The sequence below is a fragment of the Dipodomys merriami genome, unplaced genomic scaffold (assembly GCF_024711535.1).
Source record: "Dipodomys merriami isolate MVZ:Mamm:240054 unplaced genomic scaffold, mDipMer1.0.p SCAF_7, whole genome shotgun sequence".
Taxonomy (NCBI): domain Eukaryota; kingdom Metazoa; phylum Chordata; class Mammalia; order Rodentia; family Heteromyidae; genus Dipodomys; species Dipodomys merriami.
This window is the reverse complement of record NW_027206290.1, coordinates 26,107,036-26,130,714: the sequence shown is the minus strand read 5'-3', so window position 1 is coordinate 26,130,714 and position 23,679 is coordinate 26,107,036. Positions and strand designations below refer to the sequence as shown.

At 35.7% G+C, this 23,679-nt stretch overlaps 1 protein-coding gene across 1 annotated transcript in view; it reads left to right on the top strand.

Moving 5' to 3' along the window:
- The first annotated feature begins 1,030 nt into the window (after nt 1–1,030).
- Olfm3 (olfactomedin 3) overlaps nt 1,031–23,679 on the top strand; it is a 201,142-nt gene continuing 178,493 nt past the window's right edge. The window contains exon 1 of the mRNA XM_070007850.1: nt 1,031–1,212. Within this exon, the coding sequence (XP_069863951.1) occupies nt 1,144–1,212 (69 nt within the window). The 5' untranslated portion in view covers nt 1,031–1,143. The remainder of the gene's footprint in view (nt 1,213–23,679) is intronic.

Here is a 23,679-nt window from a genome sequence, read left to right as displayed (position 1 = left end):
TTCCTTTCTTTTCTTAAATTTTCTTCTTATGTTTTCTGTTTTGCCTTTTCCCCCTTTTTAACTTCAAGAAAGTATATATATATATATATATATATATATATATATATATATATATATATATATATATATATATGAAGGATTAGAAACAGCCAAGGTCTATCCATCACTGAATTCTTCATGTCACACCAACAGGGAGTTTATTATATGTTTATGGAGATGGTAGGAGACACATTTCTCTGGGGGGGGGGTAAGATAGAATATACACTAAAAGATTTATACTAACTTCCATTTAAAATGAGATTTTTTTCGTTTAGTCTTCATAATAGTTCCAGACGACCAAACATCCTACATTCATATACAACGTCTAACCAACAAATTAATTCCATAAAGTATTCACTAATAGCCATCCACACCTATAACTGATCAATCCATCTACAATCATCGCGTGTGTGTTTGTGTGTTTGTATCTGGGTTAGAAAATGCACACTGGTAGTCTGCACTACAAACTTTGTTTAAAACCGTAGGACATCAGGTCTTCGGTCAATGGCAGCAGCCGCTTCCAGTGAACTGTTATTTGTTTCATAACCCTGGATAGAGCTGGAGCCTCTTCAGATCAAGTTGCCAGCAAATGCTCAGCAGGAACAAGGGAGTCAATCCTTGTTTGGTGAACCAATTCCCCGCAAAATATCTCCCCCCTCCTTCAAACCCCCAAGAGCTGTAGTGATGTCATATCCGTTGTCCAGGTCTCCACACCTTTCTCACCACTTATTTTCCCTTTTTCTTTGCTCTCGGGTCAAAACTTTTGAGGTCTAGCTTTTGCCTGTCTAGCTGCGGGTGCAGAGGAGAGACCTGGAGGTGCACGGAACGGAGGAGTTTCAGCACCTTGGCCAGCGCTCACTGCAGCCCCAGCTCACTCTCGGGTGGACTCCCCGCTCCAAGAATGCCTGCGGAATGATCGCCCCCCAGGGCGGCTGCTGCTGCTGCTGCTCCTGCTCCTGCTCCTGCTGCCGCCGCCGCCGCTGTTGCCTCCTCTCTGCTCCGACTAGCAGGCAGAAAGTGCAACTGCGAAGCAAGGGAAAGGTTTCTGCAGTGAGTGGAGTGCTACATAAAAGAGAGTAAAGAGGGGCAGAAACCCAGCTCAGAATGCAGGCGACGTCCAGCCTTCTCAACCTCTTGCTGCTGTCTTTGCTTGCTGGATTAGATCCTTCCAAGGTAAGGGTAATATTTTGACTCTTGTTTCAAATTAGTGAGAAACAGGCGATCAAAAATACCATAATTAATAATAATAATAATAATTACCAGCAAGAAAGAGCTTTCAGCTACCTTGTGTGGTGTCTTGGTGCAGCATCCCATCCCCACTGCTTGGAAGATAAAGAGGTGAACTACCAGAGGAATAGCTCCTCAAGGTAGAGTCGTGGTGTGAGTAGGGAAGGACGGGAGCGAACAGAAGGTGCATGGACAGCTGGCAATGCGGCTCTCGGGGGAATGGGGCTGCATGTTTTCTTCTGAAGTCTGACCGGCCAATGCAAAGGAGTTTGCAGTTGAGACAATGCAATTCACAAGCATGTGTTAGGAGAAGGGGGACGTTTCTTCCTTGGAAGCTGGGAAGTGTTTCCCAGCGAATCTTGGTCTGTCTTAGCCCCCATCGCAGACGTGCTGCGGTTTGTGTCCAAAATATTTGGGATGCAGCTTGTAACACACAGGGCAGAGCAGCAGAGCTGGACTCTGTGCCACAGGCAAGGGGCGCGGGGGAAATAAAAGGGCTTGTGTTTGCTTCTTTCATATTTCATGAAGGAAATTCGGGAGCCCTGGGGAAGTTCTGCTCAGCCAGGCTGAGAAACAGGAAGTAAGAACCCCATCCAACTAAGGAAAGCCAAAGGAAGGCGGCTTGGTCTCCTACGCTTTTGAACTCTGACCATTAGCCAGTCCTGCTAATTAAAGTGACTGCTAAGCAACTTGGGATACAAAGGCAGGAAGACATGAGAAGATAGTCCCAGCGACATTGCGAGAAAAAGCCTGCTAAAATAAATGCTCTTTTCAGAGCATCAAACACTCTTAGGAAACCGTAATTATGTGGAGTAAGATGTGTGGTATCTGTGACCGGAAAAAGAGCTACAATATGTTGACTATTTTACTTACTGAACTGGTAGACAGTACCTTGACAGTATTGGTAAAACACAAAATAAAAGTCATCTGAAGCTGTACATATATATATATATATATATATATATATATATATATATATATATATATATATATATACCAAAATCTATTACTGTGGTGGTGATATTTCCCAGACTAACAGAGTCAAAACTTAAGATCACGCCATATGTTACTTTTGTGTGTATGTATGTGTGTGTGTATATATATATATACATATATATATATATATATTCATTTTCAGAGAGGTGTGATAAAAAATAAAGCTCACTGTGGTTTGCTACTATCCCTAGGAAAGAAAGAAAGCTTCCCACAGTGTGTGATTGCCATCATGACGATCTGGATGGCAGATTTCATATCCTAAGGGGTAGCTTTAAAGCCTTTTATGTCTGTGCAGAAGTGTCAATTCTGTTTTTATGTTTTAAATCTTCTTCACTTTTATGACTTTTTGCCTGCAGTGAAATACTCTACACCCACTCTCCTGTGATACTGGTTAAAACTTTTAAAAACATTCCCTTATTTAACACATTGATAAAGTACTCTTGGTAAGACATTTCTATAAAACAAGATTAATTATTGAGGTGATACAGACACCATCACTGGGCTTAAAGTGAGTTTTCTCATTATTGAAAAATTTCAATACTTGTATCCTCATTAGCAAATGAATGTGTGTTTATTTTCTGACATCTTTAATACAGAAACATCATCACTGGCAGTGCTTCAGATGTCCAAAATTTTATGAAGAGAGGTAGAAGTAATCTTTTAAAATAAATTTCCAAAAAATAAACATCCCAGTTTGGATTAAGATGATTTTTTTCTAGTTTTCCAAGTTCATTTCTGCATATTCAATGATATCAAACTTTGCAATTTGGTCAGACTGAACTTTGGATGTTACAGATGAGAAATCCAGGAATGCAAAGGAATACATTCACTTTTCAAACTGTCCTACTCACGGTGCTGATGCTTCAATACAATGTGCAATGAGAAAAATTTGGCATTGTTCAATGCCATAGATGTCATAAGAGAGAACATATACTTGTTGATATCATATGATATTAATATTGCAAAGATTTTAGATTTGAGGATACAATATTTCATCTACAAGGGTAAATAGAGGGTAGTTTTGCAACTTGTGTATTGTTACCAAACTATATTATCATCCTTTCAAAAATATCACAGATATCTCCACTATGTCCTCAAAATAATTATCAATTCATTTAGAAACTGTGGATTTAAAAAATATTTATTATCATACTAGATGATGTCTTCAGCTGGAATTGATCAGGTAAATGATGTCTGTTAAAATAAAAACACAATACCAAAGAAGACCACAGTTTGAAGACAATTAAAGTGATGACAATTAAATGAACAGAAATTCCAAAGACCTACATTTTTGAGTACTAGTATATTATGACTGTTATATTGTACCATTGAATTTCAAAAGTAAATTCATTCTCTCTTTATGCTTGCTTTAAAAGTTTGTATAATCAAACTTGGATACACACAACCTGACAAAATCAGAGATCTCTCTAAATTAAGTGATACATTTTTAAAAAGTATTAAGACACCACATAATCAAATGTTGTAAATCTTAGAGTGTTTCTTGTATTTAATTTGTCTAAAAAGAAAATACCTCACAACATTGCCAATTCCATCATCTAAAACAACAGATATTGTTCACATTTATAGCTTTTCTTCTATGATTGAAACATACCTAACATATATGACATTCTATAAAATGTTGAGGTATTGACATCTTATGGTAAGTTTGTTTGTGAGTCAATTTTATTTAAAAAAAAAAAAAGCCCAAAGAGTCTAGGATTAACAACTTTTAACTGGCACCTACTTTCTTTTCCCTCACTGAGTACATGAGAAAATTGACAAGATCAGTATTTTCCTCCCAAAGGAAGCAATTTGTGGTTGATTAATTATTTGCATTTTCATATGGAAATATTGATTTTTCTTCTCAGGAAACTTACTTGAATTATGTTTTCTTAATTAAAGCCTAATTAGCAAGTTTCCAGTTCCTTTCATAAAAACTCATGGGTATATCACTTTGTCTATTTCAAGAAATGTCCTTTATTTTCATTTGCAATGGATTGTGGAATTTAGGTGTTATGCCAAATCACTACTCAATACATAAAATATTCAAAAACAGAAACTCACTTATTGCTCACTTACTTTCATAGAGAAAGGGCTATCTCTGGGCAGGAAATTCCTTATGATGTCTGCTAGATGGCGTCTCTGTGCTTTTAAACCAAAGGCATTGGAATTAGAAATGACCTTGATTGTAGGAGAGTGGACTTTTTTTCCACAAGATTTTTTTTTAACAGACTGTTATTTGAACATTTTAATAAAATGGTAATCCCTGTGACTCAGATCCACACATTTCTCTACTTTCTAATGCCAAACAATGCAGACAAGAGTATATAAATATCATTGTTCAGGTTCCAACCAGAATATTTATATTTAGAGAATAATTGGAGGAATAAAAGGTTATATGGACATGCCCACACATCCAAGTGGCTTGTGAGTTTTAACGTACTCATAGTTTTGTGACAATGACATTGCAAAATGTCCCTGCTAGTGGAATCATGCCTAGATTGAGGGAAATTTCACTCTCTTCTCACCCAGAAATATATTTATCTCAATGTCAGTATTCATATGCACACGTAAAATGCAACAATGATTCAGCAATAATCTCTTACACCCAACTTTTTCTTTCTGTCCAAAACAAACCAGACAATTAAATTTAAAATAATAATAATAATAATGCAAAATCACATATGCTGGATGGAAGCTAAGAGAATTACAATGTTATATTGATAAATGATTCATAGTTCAATAGACAGTAATGTCTTTATATTTTGAATTACTAATAACTTAATCTGTATAGAGGTAGTTTTTGCCATAAACCTATTGAAGTTCTCTTTCTCATAATTTTAAGTGAATTTATGAAAAAGCAAAAAACAGAAACATTCATTGAGATTCTATTAGTTTACTTTTAAGAAGTCTATTTTCTCCCATGTCTGCTGAGGGTCAGAAGCATCCTGTATATACTAAGGTTAACCCAAAGTAGGACAGCAAATATGGATCGATGGTGTTTGGCAAGGATCTGTAATTATGCACCAGTAAACCCGAGCTAACTGGCTCATGGCAGCACATCTGTGTTGAAAGAGCAAAAAGCACCCTTGTCTTACTTTCACTCACTCCATCAGCCTAGCTAAACTTGTTTGAAACAGTTAAGTACTCTTTCTCTCTTCTTCTCTAGATGAGTTAAAAAATAGTACTGCTTTCATTTTTCAATGATAATTTGTATCTGTGTCTCTGCAGCTCACTATGGTGGTATAGATCAGACTATTGTGCACTCGTACTTTCTCGTTTCTGGCCTTACTTTGCTACTGACACACACACACACACACATCCATGTGACAGAGGATGAAGGTCTTGGAACCCTCACATTTAACAGGAAGAGTTGAGGTGTTCATAAATAATAATTCTGTTCAATATTTTTTGATCACTCATCAAAAAATGTTTATGTTCTTTCATAAGATATACTTAATAAGATCGTAAGCTTTAGGAGACCTGCAAATGAACTTTCTAACTAATAGGAAATTTCTATCACTCATTGCCTATTTCCTTCTCTCCAGACTCCATACATGCCATCTGTTTCTTCAAAACCTTCTCCATTCACCATCAAACTGTTGTCCCGAGAGATCGTTTATCAATGAAGCAGTACTGAACAGCCATGTTCCCTATTTCAGCCATGAGTCTGTTATGTAAGGCAAAGTTCCCTAGTGAAGAGTCAAGTGAAAACTTATTTTCCATGTGAAAGTATTGGTGAGGATATATTGCAAGGTGTGGATGGTATTCAGGAAGACTAACTGCAAAGGTTGCACATGTTCTCTTGCTGAATCTTCTAGGAAGGCACATTCTTAAGGATGGTTTTTGAGAGGTTGATTTTAATTTTTGTGCTAGGAAAATATACAATTGCAAAAGAGAGACAAGTATAGATGCAGCCTAGAAACTAAGCTGTGGCATCTAACTTGCTGAAATACTAAATGACCACAATTTTACTTTAAAACAAAACAAATCATAATTGGCAATAGTAAATTTGAAAAAGGAGATAGAAATCCAGACTGTTGTCTTGGCAGGTGAGGTAAGGTTGCAATATTCTTGGAATCATCTATGCACTTACACATAGATGAATAAAATTACATTCTGGTGGTGGTATTAAAGTATTAAGGTAACATCAAAGTACTTTTAGACACAGTTTAAATCTGAAATGGGATGCTCATTTGTCATGCTCAGACAATTTGATGCAACTAAAACTAGCCGCCCACTGGGAACTCATGGTATATGCCCATAATCATAGCTACTCAGGAGGCTGAGATCTAAGGAATGTAGTTTAAAGCCAGCCTAGGCAGGAAAGTCCGTGAGATTCTTCTCTCCAATTAACTGGTACCAAAAACGCAGTTTTGCATCTCTAGCATAAGTGATAGCTCTCTAGCCTTGAGTAAAAATAAAAGACTTTAGGACAGAATCCTGGCCCTGAGTTCAAGCTCCAGGAGCAATGTGTGCACATGTGTGCATGTGTGTGTGTGTGTGTGTGTGTGTGTGTGTACACACACATTCACACAACCTACTCATCCATCTGTCATCCATTACCAACGAATAACCTGAGGAACCTTTTTATAAAGTTGATATTACTTAACTTCCTGACAATTTGCCAAATACAATTTTTAAAATTACATTTCTGAAAAGTGTAAAACTAAAGACAGAGCATGAAATTCTAAGACTTGCCTTTAAGTCCTAACAGTTGAACTTGTCACTAGCCAAACTAAAAATCTGTTTTCTTAAACGAAGAATAATACAATGGCAATGGGAAATTACTTGTTGATGATGTTCATAATGTGAAATTTTATTTTAAGCCATAATGTTATAGTCAAATGTACAATTTAAAGCCAAATGTAATGTCTTTGGAGATATTAAAGATATGTAATAATAATAAGTGCTTCCTGAACCAAGTGGTGGTCGCTCATGCCTGTGATTTGAGCTACATAGGAGGCTGGTATGTGAGGACTGGAGTTTGAAGCCAGCCCAGGCATAAAAGTTTGTGAAACATTCATCTCTAATTAATCACAAAAACAATACTGGAAGTGGAGCTGTGGCTCAAGTGGTAAATGCTAGCCTTGAACAAAAGAGCTCAGATCTTGAGTTCAAGTCCAAGTACCAGCACCAAAATATAGTACTTCTTATACCCTTTCAAACTTATGGTTACCTATTTTCAGTTATTTTTCACAATGGAAAATGCCACGTAAACTTATCAGTCAAACTCCTCAGAACCAGACAGTAATCTTGTTGCAAATTCTGATTTGAATCTGTCATCATGAAATCTTACGGCATCACCAAAGGATTATTTTACAAGTATTTTAGAGGAAAAAAATGAAAAAGAAAAAAAGTAGACCCAGAGTTATTTCAAAATATCAAAGCCAAACCAAAGGGTTTTTTTTAGTAATCATAGACAGGAAATCGCTGAAGGAATGAATGCATTTTAACAAAGAATCTACCAAGAGATAAACTTGCATTTTATCCCAGTGTGCAAATTATAGCTTTTTGTATCTTTGCAAGGTACAGCAATCATAAGGTGGTTTAACTGCTCAGGAAGATTAAGATACAGTACTAAAATAAGGACAGGAATTCTCTCAAGTTACTCAGTCTGAAAATGTCCAAGGCAAAACTCATGCAGGAAGGACTGAATTTAAGAATGCAGTTTCTCTGCTTCTTTTTACTGAATTGTTCTGTCTCTTCACTTGTACTTGTCTTCCTGCTGTCTTCGACAGAGTTTTCTAGAAAGTCTGTGGTATGATCTTGACCCAAAACCACCATAGTAACATTTTGAATGCAGTTCCTTCTCCAAGAGAAAATTCACCAGAGTAACTCTCAAAACAAATTTTTCTTTACCTAATTCAATGCATGGGGGTGGTACGAAGCTTAATAAATATGTGAACGAAGCTATATATGATCTCACAATCTATTCAGGAGCAACTAATAATTTTAAAATGCATTGGTTCAAAAATACTTCACACAATACCATGAGATTTAACTTATCCTTGATATGTTATACCTTACACAAAGTGCTATATTATTATATTATTGTTATTACTATCATTAATTTATAGGTCATTAGAAGATGCATGACACATAACATGAATCAACTCTATTATAATAACAGATACTAATAATCATACTCAAAAATGCTGTCAAAATAATCTTTGAAATAGTTTTCCAAGAACATTTATCTTTTTTTAACTTTAAAAACAAGGTGTTTAAAGCATGTATCACAGAGATATGCCGTCTGTTAGTCTCACACAAAACCTTTAGTGGAATAAAAATAAGCTAAGAGAGAAGATGGCAGATGCTCTTTGCAGTCCTGGTTTACCTCTCCCTGCAAAGCCCTTTCCTTTTTGCCCATATGTTAAAATTTTACCTCTATTTTAAGATGTAAAATGAATAACATGTTTTCTGTAAGTGCTTCCTGGACAATTCTTGAACTCCATGAGGAACTAATGTGGATGAGGAAATAATTTCTTTCTTTCTTTCTTTCTTTTTTGTCAGTTGTGGGGCCTGAACTCTGGGCCTGAGTGCTGTCCCTCAGCTCTTCAGCTCAAGGCTAGTGCCCTACCTCTTGAGCTACAGTGCCACTTCCCATTTTCTGGTGGTTTATTGGAGATAAGAGTTTACAGACTTTCTTGCCCAGGTTGGCTTTGAACCGTGATCCTCAGATCTCAGCCTCCAGAGTAGCTAGAATCACAGGCGTGAGCCACCAGTGCCCGGCTTGAAGAAATAATTTCTTTATACTAAATGTCATGTTTGTTCATCTTTTGCATCCGTATCCAACACTTCTGCTATCAGCGAGAGTAGTTCAATGAACAAAAGTAGGACTGTATTTCTATTCCTTTCCAACTTGTCAAAGCTCTTCATTTCCAATCCATTCCAATTTTTCATAATTAAAAAATATTTTAAAACACAATTTATTTTAACTGGTAAATAAAATTATATCTATTTGGGGTCCCATGTGAATTTTTGAAAAACAAATTTTAGTCCTGGGACTAACACCTTGAACTTGCTAGATAAGTACTAGACTAATTGAGCTGCATCCTCCAGCCTATTTTGCTTAAGATATTTTTGAATAGGGACTCACACTTATGCCTGGCTTGGCCTAGACTGCAATTTTCTTATATATGTTTTCCATCTAGTTGTGATGACAAGAAGAACACCATTGCTCCCAGCTTTAATAATAAAAAGCATTTTCTTTATGGTAAAGATATTCAAACTTCTTTTACTTCTAGATTAAAAAAATATATAAATATTTGAAATCCATGGTAAAGACCCATCTCTCCCTGCAGCACTGAGAACAGAAGTACAGCATTGGTTACAATGCTGTTGAATATTTTTTAAAAGAACTATTATCAGTCAGCCTCTATTCTAAGTACCACTTGGAAAAGCACTTTGGCACAACTTAACTGACCTTCTATCCTGGCCAGAAAGAAGCCAATCATTATTTGTGGGGATTTAAAAAAAATAATGTTTACTGTGCACTTAACTTTCTTCTCTTCCTGGTGTTCATTTTGTTGTATCTCTGACACTAAACTCTACAGTTTTTACTCTGTTGTGGCTATCTACTAAATTCTGTCAGGTTCTATGTCTCCATTAGTGTCTTCTTTATGCCTACCCAGAACCCAACACTGTGTTTTCTTCAGATAAGATATTAGTTATTTGCCATAAATCAACAAAGAAACATTTAAGAGACTTTAAATCCTGGGTTCAATGATAAGCAAATATGATCTCAAGTTTTCATCCATGCTTCCAATTGATTAGATGTTAGGGACAGAGAAGTAAGACTGAGTTTAAGAACCTTATTTCCAAGGGTTCATAATATGTATATCAGGTTACTTAGCTGACTAATGCTGAAAAAGTACATCTTTTTGAAATGTGTGTTAATTTCCCATGCTTCCCACCATCCTCACTGTTGCTTTGGACCTGTGGCATCTCTCTTGTATGAAACACACTGATTGTTCCTGGGAAGTACCTGTGTTTCATAAAGCTGGATGGCAAAGCCAGTAAATCCATTCTTCTCACTTACTGCATGGGTTTATAAGGCTAATCATTTAATAAATATGTGTCTTTTTTTAACTTTCTTTAGTTTATGTAATGTCTTGGTTTATTTGATAAATCAGCATATTGCCTATGTTTAAGGACTATGCTATCTTTAAGGATCTCAAGCATTCTATTGAAATTGTTCTTATTCTATTTTTTCCAACTTTGAATTTGTACTTAAGGCTTTACACTTGTACAGTTATTGGACTCACAGCAGGTTCTCTATTACTTGGACCATGCCTCCAGCCTTGCTTTTTGCTGTGATTTTGGAGATGGATTCTTGTAGACTTTTATGCCCAGGCTCTTTTAGACTCTTATCCTCAGCCTCCTGAGTACCTAGGATTACAAGTGTGAGCCACAAAGGCTGACATACCCTACATTCTTATAATGGCCTATGAAGAAAGGTAATTTTGCCTTGGTATTTATATGGTACTAAGAGACCATTGTAAAAACTTAAAGCAGTAAAACCATAATTATAGCAGAGTTAGAGTTATCACAAGTATAGCTTCTTTTTTAAAAATTTTTTTTATTGTGAAAATACTGTACAGAGGGGTTACAATTACATGGGCAAGATAATGAGTACATTTCTTATCAATCATTGTAGCCTCCTCCTTTGTTTCCCCTTCCCATCCTCCCCCCAAATCTTCCCCACACCCCCACAAAAGTTGTAAAGTTCGTTTTTGACATAACAACTTGTACATCTCATTATTGCAATGGGTCCACCTGTATCCCTATTTAAATGATTTGTTTTTCCCCTTCCCCTCCACAAATTATACCGACATCAAATACAGTGAAAGCAGGGGTTATACTGTGGGGAAGGGACATACAAAGCAACAAAGAAATAATCTTATGTGTTAGCTTCTTAATGGTATCAGAAGTTTAAAAATGTTCTAATTAGTTTTATAAGTCAAAATAGTCTGAGAAGTAATGCCAATAATAAAACAATTTAAACAGCACAAAAACACAGCTATCAAGATAACCCCAATGGGAGGGTAGCAATGGAAATGACAATTCTTTTAATTTTTCAAACTAACTTGAAGACAATGAAGAAGCATTATCTCTTGATGATATAAAGAGCATCATTGCAGGGACCAATTCCAGAGAGCAAAATTTCTTCAAATACAGCAGTATTGAAGATGTCAGTCATTGGCACCAAAATGTCACTGGTGAAACATTGCCTTACAAAGGACACCATTCTAGAAATGATCTATGTCTGGAACTGAGTAGGCAATTGTTTATCTGGAATTAGCACTGGTTGTATTTTTTACACCTAGTACATTTTGTTGCTTACTGATGAAATCCTAGCGTATTGTAACTCAAGACAATCTGAAATATCTGACTTGATGCTTACTAAACTCTTGTCACATATTTACTACCTATATAATGATACAGACATAGCCTACAAGTTGAACCCGTTATGCAGAAACAGAAATCAAATGACTCTATTTTTATCTTACCACAAGGAATAAGCATAAAGAAATCCATAGAATCTCATGAAGCTAATTCCACATATGATGCTCTTGGATGTAATTATTTTTTAAAAAATCGGCACAAGGGCCTGGCACTGGTAGCTAACATCTGTAATCCTAGCAATTTAGGAGGCTAAGATTGGAGGATTATGTTTCAAAACCATCTCTGACAGGAAATTCCATGATATTCTGATCTCCGATTGACTACCAAAAGGCTGGAAATGGAGTTTTGGCTCAAAGTGATACAGCACTAGCCCTGAGCACAAAAACTCAGGGACAGGGACCAGGTCCTGAATTCAAGCCCCCAAATCATCATTACTCTTCCCCCCCACCCTGCAATAAAAGGAACATAAGACATTTGAGGATAAGGAATCCACGCAATGGAATGAGTCAATGAGTTATTCATTAATGTCAAAATATTATAACTTTCCTGTCAGGGAACATAAAAGAAGACTACAAATTTAATATTTGTCATAAAACAAAACTAAACCTTAGGAAGTAATATAATTATAAATTAGTTAAGGTAGCATATAAACACTATATAGTTAAACAAAAAAGAGGAGTTGAAGATATTTATTTATATGTCATAGAGGACCTTACTTTCAAATTATATATACACACATATATGTATATATCATGCATTTACTAATATTTATATGTATGCAAATATTTCAAATAAGTTCATTACCTCTAACAACATCATATATACATGCAAACACACACATGTGCATACACTATATGATTATAATTGATTAACTTAAGGCTTAATCTGTCTTTTTTTATTTACATGTAAACATTTATTTTTAGATGAAGGTCTCCATAGTTCATCTAATCCTCACAAGAAGGGAGAGAAGACAGAATAAAGCAAAAACACATTTTTGCCCTCTGTTCCTTTTCCTTATTTGCATCTTAATTTGCAAAGAAAGAAGCAATCAAAACTGGATTGCATTTTGCCCATTTGTACATTATCACATTGGAAATGACACTTTTTTCCTCTCTCAAGAGATTCAACCTAAATAATATTAATTTAGCATATAAAATGAAGATAATGGAAGAGAGGAACCATATCAAATCAAAATAGCACACACTTAGTAGGAAATTGAAAACCTCATAGTGTTGTGGACAGAGTACTAAATTAGCAGTTAGAATAGCTAGAACGTGTGAACAGCCCTGCAACAATCTAGTGGTATGGCTTCTGGCAACTCAATAAAGTTTTATGCTTTCAGTGTTCCCATTACAAAAATGCTCATGCTGAAATATCAAATGCTCTTTTATGTTTGGTAGTGCATCCTGAAATGGGTCACACTGATCTCTGAAAATGTAGCTCATCATCATCTCACTCCCCCTCCTTCAGCTCACAGAGTCTCAAATTGTTGGAAATAAAGGTAGGAATCCAGGCTTCTTTCATTTCAATGAAAATTAGAATTAATGTCATTGCTTAAAGCATTAGCATCTGACTGTATCTGCATGCTAATAGAAATGCAAAAATAAATGAAAACTCGCAGGCATTACAGTCTATTTAACACATATTCTAGATTCTTCCCTTCCATTAGCTTTTGCAAGCTTAATTGGAAGATAAATTTTAAAAAATGTCATTGTATTTCTACTGTCTTTCTCTACAAAAGTAAAAACTCAAAAGGGACTCAGAATAATAAAGAAATAAACTCTTAGTTCAGCATGGACAAACCTCTACTACATAACAGATGAATTTTTTCTAGCTTCAGTTTGCATATGTCTAATATTAAAGAACTGGACAGTATTCAAGGAATTGAATTCAGTTTTATTCAGAAATAACTATTAGAAAGGTTCTTTTAAACCTGAAGTACATTGCTTCAGTGATGTTTTCTACTATGAAGCAATGATTTTTCTTTTGGCTAAACATATTAAGAATAAAGAGAATATTGGCTTTAGCAGGTAGAAACATATCCACCCAAAATAGTCACATCCTAACTCTCAAACCTACACATTATGTGTGTATTTGTATGTATGCATAAATGTGTGTGTATATACGTGTATACATCATATATTATATATACACACATATATACCTTATTTATTATATATGTATCTATACATATACATAGTTAGACTACTAAGGAAAATGTTTAAGAGTGATCTAAAAAGGATCTTCAGACTACTAATGACAATGTTTAGGAGTGACCTAATTAAGGATCTTACGATGACATTGATATTTTTAACAGGCTCAAAGCATTCAAAACAATGCTCACTAGGAAACTAGGGGCTCAAATGCAGAAAAGGCGGATGACAGAAGCTGAGGGGGGAGAGATGTACTTTCAATACAAACTAAGGAGCCAAAATCCAAAGAGTGGGAGCAGCCTGTGAAAGCTGAGAAATTAGGAAAAGTGAGTTCTTCGGCAGAGCCACCAGAAAAACACACTTTGATTTGTAAATTCCTAAGATACTTTTCAGATTTTGGATTGCCAGAGCCACAAACTAATACATTTTCAACCATTAGCTTTGTGGCAATTTGTTATGGTGGCAAAGGAGAACTAATAATTCTATGTGCATGCATTATTAATTACAGTAGTAATTATTATTACCTAAATTATTAATTGAATTTGCCATTGCTTATTGCAAAAGAATTGTGAGATCATCAATTTATAAAAAGAAAAAATTCATTTAGTATCAATTTTTGAAAGTTACAATGAATGTCATAATTCCCATTGCATGTGGATCTGTGGTGAGCAATAAAGAATGTAAAGGGAGCAGGGAGAATGTAATGGGGCAAAACAACTCACTTCATGATAAGAACATAAAACATAAAAGTGAGCCTAGTGCCTTTGGCTCACGCCTGTAATCCTAGCTACTCAGGAGGCTGAGATCTGAGGATTGTGGTTCTAAGCCAGACCAGGCAGGAAAGTCTGTGAGACTCTTATCTCCAATATAACACCAGAAAACGGGAAGTGGAGCTGTGGCTCAAGTGGTAGAGCGCTAGCCTTGAGTTGAAGAGCTGAAGAATTCTATGCCTCCATCAGAAAGAATGGCATTGCCCTATTTGTTAGGAAATGGAAAGACTTGGAAAAAATTATATTAAGTGAAGTAAGCCAGACCCAAAGAAACATAGGTCCCATGGTTTCTCTTATTTGCACCAACTAGTATATGTCTGAGTCAAGCAGAAAAGGTCAGATAAGGTGATGTTAGGTGAAATGAACTCCAAGATAAGGACTCAAATGTTCTTTTTTTATTTCTTCCTATTGTGCCTAACACATTTATAAGGTATTTCTTTGTTGCTTTGTATATCCATCCCTCACAGTATAACCCCTGTTTTCACTGTATTTCATGTTGGAGGGGAAGGTAAAAAACAAATTGTTTAAACAGAGATACAGGTGGACCCATTGCAACAATGAGATGTACAAGTCGATATGTCGAAAAACGAAATTTACAATTTTGACAGAGAGAAGGGGTGGAGGGAGATGGGAAGGGAGGGGAGGAGGAAACAATGGAGGAGGCAACAATGCTTGATAAGAAATGTACTCATTACCTTGCCCATGTAATTGTAACCCCTCTATACCATATTTTCACAATTAAAAAAAAACAACCCAAATACCCAAAAGTAGGCTCACCTCCAATAACCTGAAAATGTCCCTGAACTAGGCTCCACCAGCTCCCAAGAGCACAAGATGAAAAACAAGCTTTTATCATCACTTTTGTGAGCAGATATTCTAGAACTAAAGTACTATATATATATATATATATATATATATATATATATATATGTACTATATATATAGTACATATATATATATATATATATATATGTACTATATATATAGATAGATAGATAGATATGTACTATATATATATATATGTATATATATATATCTATATATATATACATATATATATATAGTTTTTTGTTTTTTGGGTTTTTTTTGGTTGGTTCTGGGGCTTGAACTCTGGGATTGGGTGCTATCCCTGCGCTCTTTGGCTCAAGGCAAGCACTCTACCGTTTGAGCCACAGCCCCACTTTTGGTTTTCTAGTGGTTTATTGGAGATAAAGAGTCTCACAGACTTGTCTGCCTGGGCTAGGTTTGAACCGCAATCCTCAGATCTCAGATCTCAGCCTCCTGAGTAGCTAGGATTACAAGAGTGAGCCCAGCTTAAAGTCTACAAATATTGAACAAGTAGAAACAAAATGTAATATGTGAGATAATGCTAGTCTATGCTAGAGAATATTAAGGTCAGAGAGAGGCCATAGAAAGGAAATTATAGCGCTTTATAAATTTTCTAAAGAAGCTAGATAATATTAAAATTAAAAAAATAACAACAACAAAATCTTTTTTTTAATTTATTTTTTATTGTGAAAATACTGTACAGAGGGGTTACAATTACATGGGCGAGATAATGAGTACATTTCTTAAAGAAGACTTTAAACTGGGCACTGGTGGCTGATGCCTATAATCCTAGCTACGCAGGAGGCAGAGATCTGAGGATCTCAATTCAAAGCCAACCCTGGGCAAGAAAGGCCATGAAACTCTTATCTCCAATAAAACACCAGAAAACTGGAAGTGGCACTGTAGCTCAAGTGGTAGAGCTCTAGCCTTGAGCTGAAGAGCTGAGGGACAGCACCCAGACCCATGTTCAGGACCCATGACGGATGAAAAAAAATGAAGACTTGAGTAAGCTTAAACATAACCTTAATTAAATTTCATGAATTGTGTGATAATTTTTGTCTACTTTATAACATACTATGTCAGTCTTTTTTTATGATAGTTTGGCAAAGTCTGCTGATAGAATCTCAACCACAATATAAGGATTAATTGATTGTGATTTCATTTCTTTTCTAGTATAAGGTTTTGTAAAGCACTGATGGCAAATTCCTTATGTTGGCTTTGTAATCCACCTTATTTGGTAATGAAATTACAAATAAATAGGTGACCTATGACTCAGTACAATGATGGTTATGACTTCTTCTTCTTCTTTGTTGTCCTCAGTCATAATTTGATTTACCAAAGGTATTGGCATGTCTTCAGATGAATGCATTTTTGTTTAGAGGAGTAATGGATATTATGCAGCACGGACATGGTCAGGAAGATGACAATGGCTTAGTGATATTTCACAAAATATACGACGATTCTCCTTTTGGTAGCACCAAAGAAAAAAATTCTTTTTTAAAAATGTTTTTTATTGTAAAAATAGTGTACAGAAACATTGTTACCTCCTCCATTGTATTTTGCCTACCATCCCTTCCCTCTCCACCTCCCAATTCCTCACCCCACTCCAAGTTGTAAAGTTCATTTTGAACATAGTGTCTTGTACGTCTCATTGTTACAATGGGTCAACTAGTATCTTTATTTCAGCATTTTGTTATTTCCCTTACCCTCCCCAGATTAGAAAAATGCATATACAAGATGCAGGGCACCGACATCAAATACAATGAAAACAGGGGTTATACCATGTGGGAAGAACATACAAAAGAACCAAAAAAAAGCACATAGTACATTTTAAATATGTTAAAAACAACAGCAAGCAAGCAAGAAAGAATTGTGTTTCACTTAACATCATCTTGCATGTTCATATGTACATAGCTTTTGACCTTTTCTTCTTGTCCTCGGCTTATACTAGTTATTGCAAATAAAGGAAACCATGGAACCTATGTTTCTTTGGGCCTGGCATACTTCACTTTTTTTTGCATACTTTTTGCATACTTCACTTAATATATATTTTTCCAGGTCTTTCCATCTCCTAACAAATGGGAATTCTGGATGGAGGCTTAGAATTTATATATATATATCACATTTTCTTGATCCATTCATCTATTGAGGGGCATCTGAGTTGGTTCCATATCTTAGCTATGGTAAATAATGCTATGATAAGCATAGTTGTGCTGGTAGCTTTAGTATGGCCTCTTTAGTAAATGGTGTTGGCAAAATTGGTTAAACACCTGTGAAAAACTAAAGCTAGATCCTTATATATCACCCTGCACCTGAATCAATTCCAAATGGATCAAAGACCTCGAAGTCAAAGCAGACACCCTGAAAACATTACAGGAAGGAATAGGAGAAACTCTAGGGCTCTTCAGCACTGGCCAAAATTTTCTTAACAAAAACCCAGAAACACAACAAATCAAAGAAAGGTTGGACAAATGGGATTGCATGAAACTGCAGAGTTTCTGCATGGCAAAGGACATAGCTAACAAGATGATTACAGATTGGGAGAAGATCTTCACTAGCCATATAATGGACAAGGGACTCATATCTAAAATATAATTAGAACTCAAAAAACTAAATCCCCTAACAACAAATCCCCAAAGAAACAACCACCCCATCAACAAGTGGGCTAAAGACTTCAAGAGAGACGTCTCTGAAGAGAAAATAAGAATGGCCAATAGACACATGAAGAAATGCTCAACTTCTCTAGCCATTAAAGAAATGCAAATCAATACAACATTGAGATTCCACCTCAGCCCAGTTAAAATGGCTATAATCAAGACATCTAATAACAACAGATGCTGGAGGGGATGTGGCCAAAGGGAGTCCTACTGCATTGTTGGTGGGAGTGTAAACTTGTTCAATCACTTTGGAAAGCAGTATGGAGGTTCCTCAAAATACTCTACACAGAGCTTCCCTATGATCCAGCAATCCCACTTTTGGGCATTTACACAACTGATTACAAACAAGGTTATATTAAAAAATTCTTACTGTTATGTTTATTTTGAAGTCTTAAATGAGATTTATTTTTTTACCTTTAAGAAGATATGTAAAGTGGAAAAAATCCAATGATTTTAATGATTACATGTAATAGAGTAGGCCATTGGCATTTATTTTGCTTTTTTGGTGCGTGTGCCTGTTCCAAGTCTTGAACTCAGGGCCTATGCACTGTTCTTGAGCTTCATATTTTAAAATTTAATTTCATTTTCAAGATGATGTAAAGAGAGGTTATATTTTCATATGTAAGGTAATAAGGAAATTGCTTGTCAAACATTGACCTCCTCCCTTTTTTTTTTACCCTTCTACCCTTTCTTCCAAATCCCTTCCCACCAACACCCTTCCCCCAAGTTGTAAAGTTTATTTCCAACATATTGTCTTGTGAGTCTGATTTGAGGAAGGGAAGAGGGACAACAAAAATGTGAAACAAAGGACAAAAAGTGAACCAGTGATTCAAGACAATATATTTCTGAGCTTTTATGCTCAAGGCTAATGCTCTACTTCTTGAGTGACAGCTCCATTTCTAGCTATTTGATGTGTAATGGGAGCGAGGAGTCTCACTGACTTTATTGACTGGGTTGGGTTGGAACTGAAATCCTCAGATCTCAGCCTCAATAGCTAGGATTACAGTTCAGGTTATCTGGAATATTGCAATGATGTTTAAGCTGAAGAGAAACCAGTGATAAAGACTATAATGGAATGTACAACCCAGGGAGAAATCTATACCACTATGAACAAAATATCTTAGGAAAAAATAATTAATTAATTATGGATTTATCAATGATAATACTCTATAATAATCAAACTTGAACATTGATCATTCTCTGTAGAAATGGAAATTAAAAAATAGTTTCACTAGACGGTTGCTGCCAAAACTTACCATAATAGATTTGGTAGAATATGAGAGAGGAACAATTGGAGGTAAGAGATATCAACAAAACTGAGAAATTCTTCTGTAAAGAGAAGCAAAAATGGAGTATGTATCGAGAATGTACAGCATTCTACATCTTTAGATTGATGATTAAGGTCAGACTATAATGCAGACTGGAATGACTTAAAGAAATTAATTTTAGGGGCTAGGGTGGTGGCTCAGTGGTAGAGCACTTGCCTTGCATGCATGAGGCCCTGGGTTCGATTCCTCAGCACCACATAAGCAAAAAGAAAAAAGCTGGAAGTGGTGCTGTGGCTCAAGTGGTAGAGTGCTAGCCTTGAGTTGAAGAGCTGAGGGACAGCAACCAGGCCCAGAGTTCAGGCCCCACAACCGGACCCATAAAAAAAAGAAAAAGAAAAAGAAATTGATTTTAAATGGGAACTTCTATGGGATCAGGTAGGCAACATCTATGGTCTGGATGATGTTGGTAGTTTAGATTGAAAAATGTGAATGCATGAAGGTTCACTTGTTAGCATTGTTTACATTTCCTCAGTGAAATAAACAGCAGGTTCAGCATTGAGAATGAGGAGATGAAAGGAAAGGAATGATGTCCTGAAAACTGCAATTAGAAACAAGGAGAACAAACAGCTTCTCCACTGCCAGGTTTCGTGATAAAGAGTGTGCCAAAGGGGTTGGGAGGCCTTTAGGAGCTTGGTTTCAATAAAGTAAAAGGGTGAAGGAAATTTCAGGGAACTAAGTAGACATGAGAAAATGTCACTAAAGATTGATGGTGAGTTTCTCCCATGTTACGGTGTGCATTTATTCAATACTGACTCTTTCATCTACATCGAAAGACAAGTCTGGTTTTCCCCCAGGAGCTAGTTATTTTTCAACTGGCCCAATGAAATGATATAAAATACTTGGAGGAGATCCAGCCCAGCCTTTAGCAGAAATGGGGAAATGATAATGCTCCTGTCTTTGCTCACTCTGACCCTTATTTATCTGAGGTGACCGCATCATATGCAAGGATGTGCCATGTATCGAGTCTTAGAAGGAGATATAATATTTTGAAAGCTTAGGTGGGACTATATATATTAACCATATTGACTCAAAACCTTATCCTGGGAACATATTCAAAGCAATGTGAGAACTCTGTGTTGCTAACTTTTGTGGGAATTATCAGCTCCAAATAGCAATAATCTCATAACTAAGAGAGTGTATTTTTTTCAATCTCCCCAAACATAATATGAGAAGGAGGTGAACACTTATTTCTTCCATAAGTCCTGGGACAAAAAGAAATAGAATATAAATTAACTATATTGTACTAAAGGAAATAAACTTAGAGCCAGTGACGTTTAACAATTTATCTCACATTGGCACTTAATTTATTACACTGTCTTTCTAATTATCTAGTAAATATCCAAAAGATGACAAATATTTAATTTCATGTGACTAAAGCAAGGAAACAAAGAGATCATTGTACCATTCTTCTCACTTCCCTACTATAGAAAAATATAATAAAGTAATAGGACTACATAAGGTATTATAATATTATTGAATTAAGGATACAGATGTGTGCTTCTCTCTGTGAGTGCAAATACACATTCAATATGATATGGCAAAATTTGATACAGAAATTACTATAGATAATAACATAAACACTTGATACTGATAATATCAGAAATAATTTTAATCCCAAACTGTGTACAATGTAAAAATGTAAGAGAATAATATGAATTATGGGTCTCTTTACACTCAGCTTGAATCATTTCATATTATATAAGACTTGTTACTTCTAATAATTTGATTTGAGCTGTTACCTAATAAGGATCTTTAGAACTCATTCTAAATTAGACAGAATTGCTTTCAAATTATCTGATTGATTAAATAAACATGGGTAATGAAAATTTTCTTGTGTGATTTAAATTCTCTGGATGAAAATGTTGGTTTTAACACCAAGAAATCTTCTTATCCTTTTTTCTTAATTTTTTTATGCAAAGAAAATGTCATTTTTAATCTCTGTCGCAGTTTTTATATGGTCTGAGTGATAAGAAATTGCAATATATAACTTTCCTTGTTTAGAATAGCAATCAATAATGTGTCTCGTTTGAAGCATGCTATTTCTCTCCAAATCACACTTTCCCAAGGAATATGGCAGAATAAAAAATATCTTTCATGGGACTGAATGAGGCTAACTTCCATTTTGAAAAATAAATTCACCCTTGAAATTTTAGTAAACCATAAGTGAATGGTAGCTTACTGTTCAGTAAGTTATGTTTGAAGACATTGTTTTTATTGTATATTTCATCTCTTAACTAATATGCTAAATCTACAACTGACATTACTTATTCATCCTATCCAGTGTTTGTGTGACTTTTTCAGGAAGGAAAAAAAGTTAAGTTGTTCCTCCCCTCCCTCATAAAGTGTAATGTTTTCAGGTTATATATTTTTATTGTGAAAATACTGTACAGAGGGGTTACAATTACATGGGCAAGACAATGAGTACATTTCTCATTACACATTGTAACCTCCTCCTTTGTTTCCCCTTCCCATCCCTTCCCATCCTCCCCCCCCCCCCCCCCGTCTCCCCACCCAAACCCCCTCCCCCCGTACCAAAGTTGTAAAGTTCATTTTTGACATAACGACTTGTACATCTATATCCCTATTTAAGCAATTTGATTTTTCCCTTCCCCTCCACAAATTATACCGACATCAAATACAGTGAAAGCAGGGGGTATACCGTGGGGGAGGAATATACAAAGCAACAAAGAAATAATCTTATAAATCTGTTGGAAACAATCGCATGAAAGAAAAAAATTTGAATACATATCTTAGGGTTCATTTCCCTAACATCAACTTATCTGACCTTTTCTGCTTGATTCAGACATATTCTATTTATTGCAAATAAGGGAAACCATGGAACCTATGTTTCTTTGGGCCTGGCTTACTGCACTTAATATACTTTTTCCCAAGTCTTTCCATTTCCTAACAAATGGGGCAATGTCATTCTTTCTGATGGAGGCATAGAATTCCATTGTGTATATATACCACATTTTCTTGATCCATTAATCTACTGAGGGGCAACTGGGTTGGTTACATATCCTAGCTATGGTAAATAATGCTGCAATAAACATAGTCGTGCTGGTAGCTTTAGTATGGTCTTGTTTGTGATCATTTGGGTAAATGCCCAAAAGTGGGATTGCTAGGTCATAGGGGAGCTCTATGTGGAGTCTTTTGAGGAACCTCCATACTGCTTTCCAAAGTGGTTGAACAAGTTTACTCTCCCACCAACAGTAAGGTTCCCTTCTGTCCACATCCCCTCCAGCATCTGTTGTTATTAGAGTTCTTCATTCTAGCCATTCTAAGTGGGGTGAGGTGGTATCTCAATGTTGTTTTGATTTGCATTTCTTTTATGACTTGGGAGGTTGGCATTTCTTCATGTGTCTTTTGGCCATCCTTCTTTCCTATTCAGAGAAGTTTCTCTTTAAGTCTTTAGCCCACTTATTTATTGGGCAGTTGTTTCTTTGAAGATTTGTTGTTGGGGGATTTAATTTTTTGAGTTCCAGGTATATTTTAGATATGAGACCCTTGTCCGTTGTATGGCTAGTGAAGATCTTCTCCCAATCTGTGAGCTTTCTATTGATCTTGCTAGCTATGTCCTTTGCCATACAGAAGCAGCTTCCTGCAATACCATTTGTCCAACCTTTCTTTGATTTGTTGTGATTCTGGGTCTCTATTAAGAAAATTTCGGCCTGTGCCAAAGAGACCTAAGATTTCTCCTATTCCATCCTGTAATGTTTTCAGAGTGTCTGCTTTGACTCCGAGGTCTTTGATCCATTTGGAGTTGATTCTGGTGCAGGGTGATATATAAGGATCTAGCTTTAATTTTCTACAATTAGTTAACCAATTTTTGCCAGCACCATTTACAGCCTCTTCAAGGCTGTCTTTTTTCCATTCTATTTTTTTAGCTCCCTTATCGAAGATTCGATGGCTATAGGTCTTTAGGTTCATTTCTGGGTTTTCAATTCTATTCCATTGGTCCTGAAGTCTGCTATTGTGCCAGTACCAAGCTGTTTTGATTACTATGGCTTTGTAGTAGAGTTTGAAATTTGGTGTTGATACTCCTCCAGCACTGTTCTTTCAGATTATATTTTGAAATAGTTCTGTTAAATGTTTATGTTTAAAGATAAAAACAAATTCTGTATATCAAGTTTGTAATAACAATTAACTTCTTTTTAAAGATTGCAAATGGAATTTTTATAAAAGCCACGTGTTGGTGGTTTATAGCTGTAATCCTAGCTACACAGGAAACTGAGATCTGAGTATCATAGTTCTAAGCTGGTACAAGCAG